Source organism: Heliangelus exortis, chromosome 1 (genome assembly GCF_036169615.1).
Source record: "Heliangelus exortis chromosome 1, bHelExo1.hap1, whole genome shotgun sequence".
NCBI classification, from domain to species: domain Eukaryota; kingdom Metazoa; phylum Chordata; class Aves; order Apodiformes; family Trochilidae; genus Heliangelus; species Heliangelus exortis.
In genome coordinates, this window is record NC_092422.1 from 89,879,927 (window position 1) to 89,893,945 (window position 14,019).

The 14,019-nt window shown below is 37.9% G+C and overlaps 1 protein-coding gene across 4 annotated transcripts in view; it reads right to left on the reverse strand.

The window, feature by feature from the left end:
* The window catches only part of TTC3 (tetratricopeptide repeat domain 3), a 61,055-nt gene that overhangs the window by 19,342 nt on the left and 27,694 nt on the right, over window positions 1–14,019 (reverse strand). For all 4 annotated transcript variants that reach the window (XM_071753225.1, XM_071753217.1, XM_071753234.1 and 1 more), the window contains 11 exons: window positions 13,219–13,356; window positions 12,640–12,720; window positions 11,846–11,958; window positions 8,697–8,823; window positions 7,885–8,007; window positions 7,609–7,710; window positions 6,838–6,930; window positions 6,068–6,132; window positions 3,841–3,977; window positions 1,215–1,532; window positions 153–416 (listed from right to left, as the gene is read on the reverse strand). In XM_071753225.1, the coding sequence (XP_071609326.1) occupies window positions 153–416; window positions 1,215–1,532; window positions 3,841–3,977; window positions 6,068–6,132; window positions 6,838–6,930; window positions 7,609–7,710; window positions 7,885–8,007; window positions 8,697–8,823; window positions 11,846–11,958; window positions 12,640–12,720; window positions 13,219–13,356 (1,561 nt within the window). The remainder of the gene's footprint in view (window positions 1–152; window positions 417–1,214; window positions 1,533–3,840; window positions 3,978–6,067; window positions 6,133–6,837; window positions 6,931–7,608; window positions 7,711–7,884; window positions 8,008–8,696; window positions 8,824–11,845; window positions 11,959–12,639; window positions 12,721–13,218; window positions 13,357–14,019) is intronic.

Below are 14,019 nucleotides of genomic sequence, written 5' to 3' on the forward strand. Positions count from 1 at the left end.
GAACACAACCTAATAAAGGGTGACTTGCCCTGTGAGGTCATTTTGCCTCTTAAGCACTAAATGCAGAAGATTTACACAAGTTTTGCCCTTTTATAGAGCCTACTAAATGTGGTGCAAAACATTTGTAAGAATGATGAATTTTGTGTACTTACCCATTTTATCAAAAAATTCATCTAATGCTTGATGAAGAAATGGAAAATTTTCTCTGTTGTCTTCTAACAGCCATATAAAACAACGACTTTTCTCAAGGGGTGGCTTTAAGAAATAATCACGAATTTCTTGGTCTTCAGAACTAGCTGTCACATAGTCAAATTTACTACCATACTTTTCATTCCAGAGTGCAATTAAAATAGAAAGGTCAAGCTCTTTTAAAAAATGTTCGTATTGAAGAAGAAAGTTCTTTGTAGCTGTCAGACCTAAAACAAAAGAGCAGCATTTCATTCCAGCCTCAGAGTTTTAGAGCTTACTGTGTGATATTTCTTTTCAAAGAGGAACAGTTTGTTTTAGAAATTATATATATGGTAGCTGAAAACAGATTATCTAAAACTTTTGTATCTTGACAGTGCAAACAAAAACTGTAGGTGCAGTTTGTATAAATTTTACTTAGTCAACAACAAATTAGTACTTGTATAATAAATACACAAATTCCTTAAAGCACATGGACACAACAGAATTAACAACTCAAATCTCATCTAAGCTTTTGGCATCTTATGTCCATTTTGCCTGCAAAAAACAAACTTCTAGCTTCATCCAGTTGTAGATCCACGGGAAATTACAGAACAAAGCAAAACTGCCCAAGAGCAGCAAGTTAAGTTACTATGAAGTTACACGGGCAGTTAAACTTTTATAACAAAAACCCCACCATTATTTACCTTCCAGAAACAAATAATTTATACAAATCATTTAAGCCTATTCCGGAATTTAAAGAAAAAAAAAAAAAGAAAAAAAAAATGGATCTGTTCCATTTTGCTTTCCTACACAGACAAAGCCCTGCCAATATTAGAATCTTTTACTTGCAGAGACAAGATGGACACTCTCTTCTCTACGAATTCCTGGCTAGGATCATCAAGTAAATGAAAATGAGGAAAGCTCTGATTTGCTATTTGAAGTTAAGAAAGCAACACTGGAAAATAGGGAGGTATCTTTTCATCTGTAAAGTGAACATTTATGACAGGATAAGGTTTTCTGCTATTACATAAACACATATGGCCTACCCAAGTTGTTGAGATGTTTCAGCCACTTGTGTAATTTGGGGGGATCCACTTCTTCCAGCTCACTCAGCACATGGATAAAACTCCGTGTTTTTACTCTGCTTTTTTCTTGAATTAAGTAACTGATGAGCTGCTCTACTACTTCATGTGACATGCCACTAGTTTTGGAATATGACACGTAATCCTCCTCGGTGATTACAAACCATGAAAGTAACTCCTTTAGCAGTTTGGAAGTATCACAAACAGCTGTTTTTAGTTGCTCAGCATTTCGACTGATATGCTGCAAGACTCGATCACCAGCGTATAAATCCTGAATATAACCTATAACAGGGATTTTAAAAAATAAATTAAAAAGAAATAAAACAAATTTTGTTTCTAGTTACCACAAGTAAAACCATCAACTATAAAGTCCAAACTATCAGCTTTGAAGTACAGATAATTTGTTGGTGGCTTTTTTTTGTTTTATTGCAAATAAATTGCAGATTTTTTAAATTTGCTTTATTGCAACACTGAAAATTACAGAATATGTAACTTTCCATATAAACCAGTCTTAGCATTATGAATTTGACACAATATGTTGTAAATTTGGTTTACACAAAGAAACAATCCTTAGCATCTCAAAGCAGATTTCAGAAAGAAAAAAATAATATACTGCCTGCTGGTAACAGCAGCTTCAAGCTATTGTCTGTCTCAATTTATGTGTGAGCTGCATGTCAGGTCTGATGCAGAGACAGAATTCTGCCAAGAAGCAATTCTCAAAGGTACACTTCTGAATGGCCAAGCACACACCTAGTAGCAAACCTTTGCCCTGACCCTACCACTGGTTCTTTGTAGAACAAGAGCAATAAAGATTACTGTCTCACGTCAGCCTTCACCTTTCATTGTTATTCCAGACAACAGATTTACAGAATGCCACTTTAACAGCTTAACTGAGCAACCACAGTCAAAAGACGTAGATCTGAAAAGAATTTTTCAAAAATAAAGCACTACATGTTACACTTAGAATAACCTAAGCTTTGTAACACAAACACTTCCAAGCATACTAGCAGATTCAAGGAACTCTACAGGTATAAGCCTGAGTTTATCCTGCAGGAGTCTGCATTAAAAACCTCTGTATGTTACAAATGTGCCAAAAACACATGTTCCTCTCACTTGCATTCCTCTCTCATTTATAAACAGATTTGTTCTTATTTAAAGGTAGCTCTGGCTGCTAATAAAACAAAAACCCCTTTGCTATCTCTCCCCAAAAGTGGCCTCTCTACCTCTCAGACAACTAGGGAGATTAAAGCAGATATCCTGTTCAAAGACTTCCTTGTGAAATTTCTCCAAGCAAAAAAAACAGGGTAATAGATTGCTTGTCTCCAAAGACGTGCAACACTTCAAGTTTGTTGCAGAATTAACTCAGGACAAATTAAAAAGGTTGGCTAACACCAACACACAGGTTTTTGCAGAATTGTGATAAAGTTGTTCTGTGTTGTCATATTCCTGCATCAGTTTCCCAGCCTTCACCTGTAGTGCTGCAAAGTGAGTGGTTTTGTTGCACCAGTCGTTTTTAATTCTTAGAGGTTTTAAGGGCATCTGGGGCAGCCAGATCACATATATGTCTGTGAGTAACCTGCAGGGGATCCGAGGACCACATCTAAAGATAAGCCACAGGAAAGGAGATAGCCTAGACTTTAAAAAGAACAGCACAAAGCCAGCTGACCATGATTTTAAGATAAATCACAGGGAGTAATCTGCAATAGCAGCAACAGTAATCTGCAGTGCTAATGGAAGGGACCCCTCCCTAACAACGGTTAAGAAAAAAAAATATTAGCACCTGAGAGCATTTTATAGAGAAAGTGACAGGATATGCCATCAAACAAGCAAGGGTTCTAGAGAACTCTTAGAATGGCATCTATAAGATCAAAAAGTGTCTGCAAGTATCTAATATGAAAAAATACAAGAGAAATGAGGTGAGTACTATTTTAAAGTTAATAATACAAACAAAAACCCACAGAAAAACCAAACACACATTTTTGTGTGCATTGTATCCTGAAACAGTAAGAAAGTCAGTGGAAATGTACAACTCTAAAATACAGAACACTGAAGAGCAGTGTAACTGGAACACAAAAGCTGAAGCATTAGCTGATTACATACTTGGTATGTTCAAGAATTTTATTTTTCCCTTTCCTCTGAAATACACCTTCCAAGTCACTGCAGCTTCTGCAGTCAGGTTGTCTTTTTTTCTTTATCCAAGATGCAGTTTTTTGCTTTTTTTCTGTTGCGACATCCTAACATGCTGGGCATAAAGGTTCTTCTGAAACCACTTTTAAATAGATTAACTTGGAAGTTGAGCCTTTGCCCTATTCAGGCTGCTGCTTTGTGAACCAGTGAAGCAAGCATAAAGGTTTTTTGCTAGGAAGTCAAGCACATACTAACAGTAATACGTAACATGCACTAATTTTACAGTTAGTTAGAAATTAGTAACAGAACTGAAATAAAAGCAATCTTAAGTAAAACTGCAAGTCTTCAAGGGGGGAGGGGGCTATTTTCAGTATTACTATTTTATAATTTCATTTAGGACATTCAGAACGCTATTTATGCTGCCTTGTGGTAACTTTGAACAATAACTTATACTTCCACATACCATGGTGATCACTGTATTGAGATGGTTCATTTCCCATCTGGCTTTCTTCTGTTTTGTTTTTAGCAGAAATCTGTGCCTCTTCTCGTGCACGCCTTCTTCGGTTCTTTTTTTCCTGTTTCATTTTTAACTTTCTAAGACTGAAGAGAAACAATTAAGTGGTGAGCCTAACACAGAGATGTTGCAATGGAGTTAGGCACATCTCAGTCATTTTCCACATCTTACAACAGCTATAAGCTCCATTCTCCTACAAAATATTTTTGCAAAATAAAAGCACAAATAAAGCCAGTTTTCATTTAGAAGTTAAGAGACCACAAAATTGTATAAGTTTCATAAAAATCAAGTAAGTGTACGAATATCCTGAAGATGTATTAATTCTTACTTGCATTAAAGATATCTACATTAGGATTAACTGATATACAACAGGTTTTTTTCTTAATTTATAGCTCAGCATTTAGAACAACATACATAATTGAGGACTGGGATCCACCTGGCTGGAGAGCAGCTCTGTGGAAAGGGACCTAGGGATCCTGATGGACATATGCTCAATATGAGTGAACAGTGTGCTGCAGAGGCAAAGAAAGCCAACAGGATGCTGCTGGATTGCATCAACAATGGCATCACCAGCACAGATTAAAAAAAGTCATTGTTCCAAGTGCACAACAGTTGTCAGGCCACACTTGGAACACTGTTCATTTCCTGTCCCTGCTATACAAAAAAGGTACAAACAGGCTGGAAAAGGTCCAAAGAAGGGCCACGAAGTTGACTAAAGGACTGGGAAGCCTGCCATATGAGGAAATGCTGAGAGAACTGGGTTTGTCCAGCTTGGAGAAAACAAAGGCTTAAGGGAGACCTTATTGCCAGGTACTCTTATTGTGCTAGGTACTCTTATTGTACTTAAAGGGTGGCTACCTAGAAGACAGTGACTGTTTTTACAGGGAGTTACACGGAAAAGACAAGGAATGACAGATGCAGATTAATCCTGGTGAGATCTTGATTGGACACCAAAAAATTTTTCTTCACTATGAGAACAGTCAGACACATTGGAATACTCTCCTCATGGAAGTGGTGGGTTCCCCAGCACCAGACACTTCAAAGACTCAGTGTGGCAGCATGCTAGGCCACCTCATCTAAACCATGGTCTTACCTAGAAAGGTTGGACCAGGTGATTCTTGAGGTCCCTTCCAACCTAACATCCTATGATTCTATGAAGATTTTAATTTCCTTAATTTTTAAAAAGCAAATTTCATTTAAATTTTCAGCATGATTCCTCATTATTTATAACCTTCCTCGACCAAAAAGTGTAAACTCATTTATGCCAAAAGTATGTCCATCAACAACTGAAATAGCATCATTAGATGCCATTTCTACTTTTAATTTCTAAACATTCACACAAAATTGGTTAGATGGTAAATACTGAGTAGCACTGGTGCTAAACTTATGCCTCTCCCATGCAGCTAAAAATCTTGCCGAGTTTCCTCCCTCTAATGAGGGAAGGAACTAGAACAATGCTTACAACCTCAGACTGAAAATGGGGTGGTATTCTCACTCAGCTTTCACAGTACGTATAATTAAGATACTCAGTCTGTTAAGAAGCATATCAGACACCCATTCTTTTAGCATTCAAATTGATTAAGTCTCTTAGCACAAATGAAAGACATGTATCAGAAGAAAAAGTAAAGAGAGTCCTCAAGTAAACTTTCCATTAACATATTAAGTCCCTGCCCACGGATTTCACAATGAAATTAGGTTTCAGGCATAAAGATTTAAAGATGACTTCTGCAATTTATATTAAAAAACTATTGGTTCAAATTGGTGCAATGGACAATTTATCCCCCAATACAGAGATATGAGAAATCAGATTTGCATAACCTCGCATGCTCTATACTTGAAATGTTTCCTGTGACCAAACTGAAAATGTTGTTGCCAACAAGTGTATGACCACTAAAGAACTTCTAATAACTTATTCAGCAATACCAGCAAATGCCCTCCTGTGCTCGTTACAAACCTGTAGCTCTGTATCTTCTTTTACAAGTTAATTGAAATGCTTTTATAATTGGATCATAATTTTTTACCACACTTTTTAGTTTATCAGAGGCAAAGGGCAAGATTAGCTTTCCAAAGTATTTGTGATATTTCAGCAATTCTTAAAAAGCCACGTAAACCAGTCCTAGAATAATCTGTTTTTTCTCAAATTGATTCAAATTAGTTTTAATATTCGAGAGCTTACCTTGAACATTTCTGTTTAATACTGGTTCTTGGTGGTTCCTTGGGTTTTGGGATTTTTTGTTCAAACTACCAAAATAAGTGACATCAAATTAATTAAATTTGAGTTACAGTGAAACATTGCTGTATTCAAAACCCAGGGGCATCTAATGCTTAGGAAAGCAGAAACAGTAATACTACAAGAGATACTGCAGCCTACGTAAGCTTCATGAATGTCTACCTAAAATTATTTTCTACTGAGACAGATTAGTATATAGCAACACATCTTTATCTACAGAAACAATAGGTTGAAAGATAACACAAAGTTAGGAAAGACTAGACAGTGTTTTGCTTTACCAATGGGCAGGAGGCAAACTTCACAGATTTTTTTTTTTTTTGCTTTTGCTTCTCACAGGCCAATACTACTCTGAGAAGAAGTATCCATCTTCCTATGACTTTGTAGAGGGTAACAGCACTCTTCCAATACAATTGTTTCATTTAGCAAGATTAGCTCTTAGTTAAACTAACAGTTCCTTTCACTTCACGTAAGTTAAATACAAAACAAATTTTGTATTCCAGTTCCCATACAGGACAATTCTAACCAATACCATGATGTAATGCCTGCTCCACCAGAACACATAAGAAGAGAACAGGTAGTTAATATTCCTCAATAATGCCCAGATTTTGCAGTTAAGACTAGTTTGCAGTTACACCTTTCATTCTCATCTTCACCACACCTCCTTCACCAGAGTAAATATTTTTAAGATTACTTACATATTTGATAATAACACTTACTTCACATTTTACCAGACCAGAAGAACTGAAAATAGCTATTTTTGAAATAAGGCCTGTACAGTCAGGAGTGAAACACAGTTCTTGAAGAAAATCCTGTAAGAGAAAATGATGCACACAACAAAGACATTTAAATTCACACAAAATCTACTCTCTTATACAGATTACAGTCTCTTAATCAGAGGTAACCCAGGTAATTCATGCTAGCACAGTTCTAAACTCTTACTGGATGAGGAAAGTAAGTGACAGCTGACTTGGCAGGGACTGCAAATCAAAAGTATCCTAGTTCTTTGGCACAGAACTTTTATTCCCAAAGATACAGGCAAAGCCTCTGTTCCTCTAACTTCATGTTCAAGAGTTAACTTCAAGAATATTCTTTTATGAGGTCATACTCTTCTTGTATTTTCCTTCATTTTACACTGGCTGCTTATGCATTGTACTTTGTAAAATGCTTTTAGACACACTCAATGTCAAACTGCTGCTTAAACAGCAAGACTGTAGAAGGAATAAAACTTCCATATGGAAGGACATAAATGACAGAAGACAAACAAGCTAAGCATAACAAGCCTTCACACAGACAGGCCGTTCTTCTGTAGGCAACACCTAGCTTTATCCATACTTACATGTCAGACAATTTGGGAAGACACTCATCTCTCCAATCTCCTGCCACTGTCATGCAACTGCGACAAGAGGCTGTAGCACTGCACTTATCAGAAACCAAAGGAATGCTATCATGTTGACTAAAAAAAGTTTATAGTCTGACACAGCTCTTACCTTATCATTTTTATCACTGTACATTGCTGTTTTCAACTTTTTCCAGCAGCTGATATGAAACTCCACTCTACATTGCTGACAGCAAGTAAAACGTATAAAACCCTAATATTAAAAAAAAAAAAAAAAGCTTCTTTAAAAAAAAAACCAAACAGAAAATAGTTCACAACAGTAGAGTGGATAAGATGGTGTTCCAGATAACTCTTTAACATGGAAGGGGGCAAAAACCATCCAAACAAGAAGTTTTATTTTCCAAACCCACTGAAACTAAAAATTTACCTTGAAGTCTGGGTCTGTAAAAAATATTTGGATTTTGGAGTGACCATGGCATTGCTGATACCGACAGACTGCATCAGGTTCTGGAGGAAACTTGCATTCCTCAATGCGTTTCTTTAAAATCAACTGAGAAACACAAAATTACGTAAGACAAGTTGTCCAAACCAGGAAAAGATTCAGTATCTACTTATAAGCATCTGGGAAACTCTGCAGTAAAACACAGATCTATTTTGAGGAGCAGACAATTAGTATCAAAACCCTTTTCTAGAGGGAGCTATGGAAGATTGCCCTTTTATTTTCAAAAGTTCATTTGAACTGCTACCAGCCTCACAGCTTCTCATAGCTTCTCGCATACTCATAGCTTCCCTGCATGCAAGTTTATCTTGGACCAATGTTTTATATGCTTGTCAAATCCAAATGCACGAGAACATCCTAAGTTTTCAACTGCCAAATGATGAGCCAGATTATTCAGATAACATGACAAAAAATAGTCTGCTAATTTCCACCATTTCCCAGAATTTCGGGAGTGCCTCACCTGGGATCTTTGTTACACTATCAAGTACATTCCTAGGGACACCTCAGACCAGGCCTTGAGGTGGACAGCACCACTCTGGACAATGAGCAGCAGCACTTCTACTGGGTGCTCCAGGCCAAAACCTCCCTTCCACCTCCCATCTTCCTTTGGCCTTGACAATGAAGGGGCAGAGAGGGGGGGTGACAACCTTTAAGTTTTTGGAAAGGCCATTTGAGTTTGGCTTTTTGGTTTGTTTTTTGGGTTTTTTTGTTTGTTTGGTTGGTTGGTTTTTTTAACATACCTGTAAATTCTCTGTTTGTGTCTCTTCAATGACATGATATGTTGTGGGCCAAGTTAATACTCCAGGTACAATCTTGTGATTAATTATTGCTTGTGATTTCATGAACTGATCAAGCGCATCTGAAAATCTGAAATTTGAAACAGATGCAGCGTGTTCAGATCATACATAAATTACTTCTACATGGCATGTAATACTTTCAGGATTAATTTTATGATCCAAAGGGAAAAAAAATGGTAACTGAGAGTATGTGCGAGTTCTCTGTTTAAGGACTCTTCAATATAAAAGATTCAATATGTAAGCCTGTTAGCCAGTCTGGGTAAGAGACGCAGAGTCTGAGGCTGAGAGCCTGCACTGGTATTACAGAACCACAGAATATTAGGCATTGGAAGGGACCTACAGAGATCATGTAGTCCAACCCCTCCCCCCGCCCGAGCAGGTTACACAGGATGAAGTCCAGGCAGGTTTTGAATGCCTCCAGAGACAGAGATTCCACCACCACTCTGGGTAGCCTGTTCCAGTCAGTGCTCTGTTACTCTTACAGTAAACAAAAATCCTCCTCATGTTTAGATGGAAACTCCTGTGTTCCAGTTTGGACCACTGCCCCTTGTCCTGTTTCCAGACAGGACTGAAAAGAGTCTGGTTCCATCCTCCTGACACCATCGGTAAGCATTAATGAGATGATATTCAAGCAACCCATGATTGTGGGTGTATGTGTCAGTACTGAGTGAGAGTATGCGTATGTTGATGAGTGACCTTCAACCTTGATAAGCCAGGGAAGAGGCAGAGAACTCTGCTACTGATACTTGTCTTTCATGAGTTCAGGCAGTGCTATACATGGGAGCTGCTCTGCCCAGGTTAGTCTGGGAGGCCAGCTGTGCTGTCATGTGTGCTTACACACCTCTTTGGGACACACATGCAGCCTCACTATGGGTCAACACTGCTGAGAAACAACAGGAACATCTCTGGGACAGTCATGCAGACACCTCCTGGGTCCCAGACTGCATTTGGCTTCCCACTGTGGCAGTGGGAAGCTGAAATCCCCTGTGTCCAACACTCTCTGAGCAGGTGCTTTTAGGTAACCACATGAGGAGAGCTTAATGTTTAATACCAAACTTATTTATTTGGAATTGTACTAGGTTTATGTGGCATGTTGAACACTGATACAGAGATGCCCTCTGCGGGGAGAGGCTGGGGCTGCCTCAGTTCCAGTTGGCTCCTACAAACCCATAACATATCAGGCGAGATAGTGGCACTTCAGAGAAAGCATGGATAAGAAAGAACAAAGCACACTGCATGGCTGAGGAGTAAGGAAAACAAGTGTGAAAAACAAACCTTCAAGCATCAAAGTAAGAAGAAGGGGAGGAGGGGCTCCTGGCACAGAGCAGAGATTCCCCTGCACCTCCTGGAGACAACCTCACTGAAGCAGGTACCCACATTGGAGGACCCTTGCCAGAGTAGGTGCATGTGCCCTGAAGGAACTGTGCCTGTGGAAAGGCCCCACACTGTGGCAGGGGAGGAGTGTGAGAAGGAAGGGACAGCAGAGCGACCCTCATTTCTCCATCCCTCTACACCACTCGTGGGAGAAGGAGATAGAGGAGTCAGCAATGAGAGTAAAGTCGAGCCTGGGATAAATGGGGCATGGGGGGGAGGTAATTACTTTGTTTTACACCATCCAACTCTATTTCAACAGAAAATAAATTATTTTTATTCAAGTTGACTCCATTTTGACTGTGACTTCTAATTAGCAAGTGATGTCCCTGTCTTTATCTCAACTCTCTCTCTTTTTTTTTTTTTTTTTTTTTTTTTTTCCCCATCTTATTTTCTCTCCCTCTCCCACTGAGGACCCCAGAGAACAGGTGGGTTAGGGTCTGGCAGCCAATACAATATGTGATTCCCATTCCCAGTCTCTGTGCTGTAGTGCTAAGGCTTGGACAATAGGTCCAAGCCAGGGTTGACCTATAGATTAATCCTGTCCTTGTATGGTAGTGTTGAGGCTTGGACAATGGGCCCAGGCCAGAGTTGCCTTGTACAGAAACAGCAAAAATAATTGAGGTTGCGTTCTTGCATATGAGATATAATTGACATTGTATCCTTCTATTAATCATTAAAAACATCATTTATCAAAAATAACTGACTTGTCACTTCAAAAGAAAGTATGTTAAAGACACCCTGCCAACCATGCCAAGTGCTAGTCATGGTTGGTCAGGAGATGAACCTGCATAGTGTAATATGCAAAGTCATCCTGATTTGTAGGTTTGTTTAATATACAAGGCTGCAGCCCTCACCTACAGGTGCATGCACCGTGTAGGATTTTCCCTCTTGCTGGGAAGGGCTCTCCCAATCCCCACTGCAACCTTGGCTACCCAGCTACTGCTGATGTGGATAATGGTAACGTATGCGAGTGGTGATGTCTCTCTTTTTATCACTATCCTTACTCTTATGTAGTAAGGATTTGATGCATTACCCTGTATTTTTCTATCTGTCTGCTTTAGGGACTTTACTGTGTATTTTTCAGATTTGGTAGTTATTATTTAGTTATCACCAGTAAAACACATCTACTCTTTCCACTCCGGTGTCTTTGTTTCATTAACACCCTCAATTGGCAAAACACATGCTAGCCTCAAGCCCTTTGTTATCCAGTTCATTATTAGTCCAGTTTCTGCATTTCATGTTCAGCTGAGCCACATATACATCCCCCTCTCTCCCCTTTACTGGTCTGGCTAGCTTAGGAACATATTATTCTTCATCCATCCCAGGGAACCCCAGCGACTCACTGTGCAGCTGCCTTATCTGAAACCAAGGTTACCCTCCAGACTCCCTGGCGTTGAGACAAGTTAAGCTTTCTTTAGGATACATTTTTTCCCTAAGATCATTCTTTCTTTTTTTTTTTTTTTTTTTTTTTTTTTTGCACTTCCCCTGTGAGTTCTTCACTGCAGGGGTGTGCTGGTTGGTCATATCCTCATGCCCTGGACTCTGCTCAATTCAGGGACTTCCAGTATTAAGTTGAAATAAATCACCCTGATGTATGAATTGAGTGATTAACAAAGAATAATTAGAAAAAAACAAAAAAAACCACAAAACACCCACACATAGCTTCTCAATTGAGAATAATTTCTGTGTCAAATACTGAAGCTTTCTTTTTTACCAACCTGTTTTGTCTGAGGTATACATTTCCAATTCCATAATATGCCAAACAACCAAATCTTTCTTCCTGGTACTGTTCAATTATTTTCTTAAACTGGTCTTCAGCCTTTTTCAGTGTCTTCAAAATAAATTTAAAACAACAATATGTGTTACTCTGACAGAAGTTTTTCACTTTTCCTCTCCTTTTCTTGCTCCAGTAGAATGAGTCAGTATGTCCTATTCTTTCATTAGTCTTACCAACAGTAAAGGGAACTAAGCAACTTTATGGTCACACACAAAGGCATCCCTTTTTTAAAAAAGAAATTTATTCTGTAAACATGGGCTCCCTCTGAAATAATGAAATTAAATTACTGAGCTACAAACACCCAGACATTTTTAGATTTGTTGCAGGACATTAGGTATTTTTAAATACTGTGGGGGAAAAAAAATCCAAACAAACACCAAACAATGCCCAATTCTGGTTTGGTGTTTTCCAGAAACAACAGCATTCTCTTTCTCTTGCTTTGTAAGCAGAAATGTTTGTGTTAGAAAAAGTAGGGCATAACCACATTACAACAAAATAAAAGAAAAATAATGGACTAGACTTCATTAATGCTTAAGAATCTAATTTTAGTTGGTAGTTTAATTTATCCAAACTCATTAAATATCTAAGTCTCAGATATTAAACTGCATGGCTTAAAATGTAACAAAAGTTTTAATTCCCCACCCATTTTATGTCTGTTAAACACAGACAAAAATGGCTGGCCAACTACCACAACTAGAATTTTGGGTTAAAGCAATATGGTAGTTTATGTTCTACCTCAGGTTGTCCTATTCCAAGAAGAGCAGTGGCATGTCCATAGATGATGACAACGTAATTAATAATATGAAGATTCAGTTGCTGCAAATAGAGTAAAAATGATAGTAGTAGCACACAGGAACTTGAAACAACACATGCACACACATTGTCACACAAAACTTAATACTACAGTACAATATTTTTTAAAAATTCACAGTATTCAAGATCAACGAGTTATCTGACCTAGAGAATAGATATTCTTTTTATCCTACATTATTATGAATAAAAGTTAATCTGACAATGGACAGCAGTTTCTTGGAAAATAACGTATTTGATAAGTGTGTCATATATGCTTATAAGAAGATTATTTTGGTAAATATTTTTAGATGGCATCTAGAAATGCACATGTACACCAAACATTACAAAAACACATCCTGTGCTACTATCAGGACTTTTTAATCTTTTTCTTATCTGTAAGCTTCTTTGTAGTCAACATTACAGGCAACAATTAATAATGACTATTTTGGTGGAAGACTGAAGCGAAGTATTGAAAATATAAACTTCAATTACTTCAATAAATTGTTATTCTCCTCAGTTTACCTTTAAGTTTGAAGGTTTTAGAATGCTCAGTAATTCTGAAAAGGCTTGTTCAGCACTGTGACACCGCTGGCTCATCAAGGCCATACAACCTTCACAAATAAGGGATTGAACTCGTGCTTGCAACATCATTAATTCCACCTAAAATATTTAGGAAAACAGTAAGTCCCAGAAGAAGTTCAAGCATAATTTTAGTCCTTCTTACATATAAAAACTAAAAAACCCAGACCTATGCTTTTCCACACTTGCACACTCCATTTGGTGTACAAATATTTTTGAAAATCTTGATAACTATATGCTTTCACCCACACTTTCTCTCCATCTATCTTGATAGTTAATGCTGGAAAGTTTCAGAACACATTATTTTACAGTGTTTCATTACAGATATTTCCTGAAGTCTGCGGCAGGAGCTTCCAGCAGTGTGAACGTAAATCAAGACAACCAGGTGCAAAACTAAGAACTTCTATTCCCTTGATTTGCTAAAACACTAAAGTAAGATTAACTTTGGAAAGCAGATCATTGTGTCAGGGCAGAAATATATAATTTGACTATTTAAGAGGCTCTTCCAACACCAACTCCAGCAATCCTAAGCAAAAAAAACAGAGAGTAACAAGGAGGCCCACCTGTGCATTACAGGCCACAACCATATTTCAGTATGAAGTAATCCTATTTTACAAGCTTTTCATTAACTGCCCCTTTTTCACCTCATATGTTAACATTTGAAGCCTGGGATGCTGAACACAAGGTTGTTGCTAGAGGAAAATGTAAACAATGGGGGGGTTTTGAATTGCCAGGTTTTTTTTA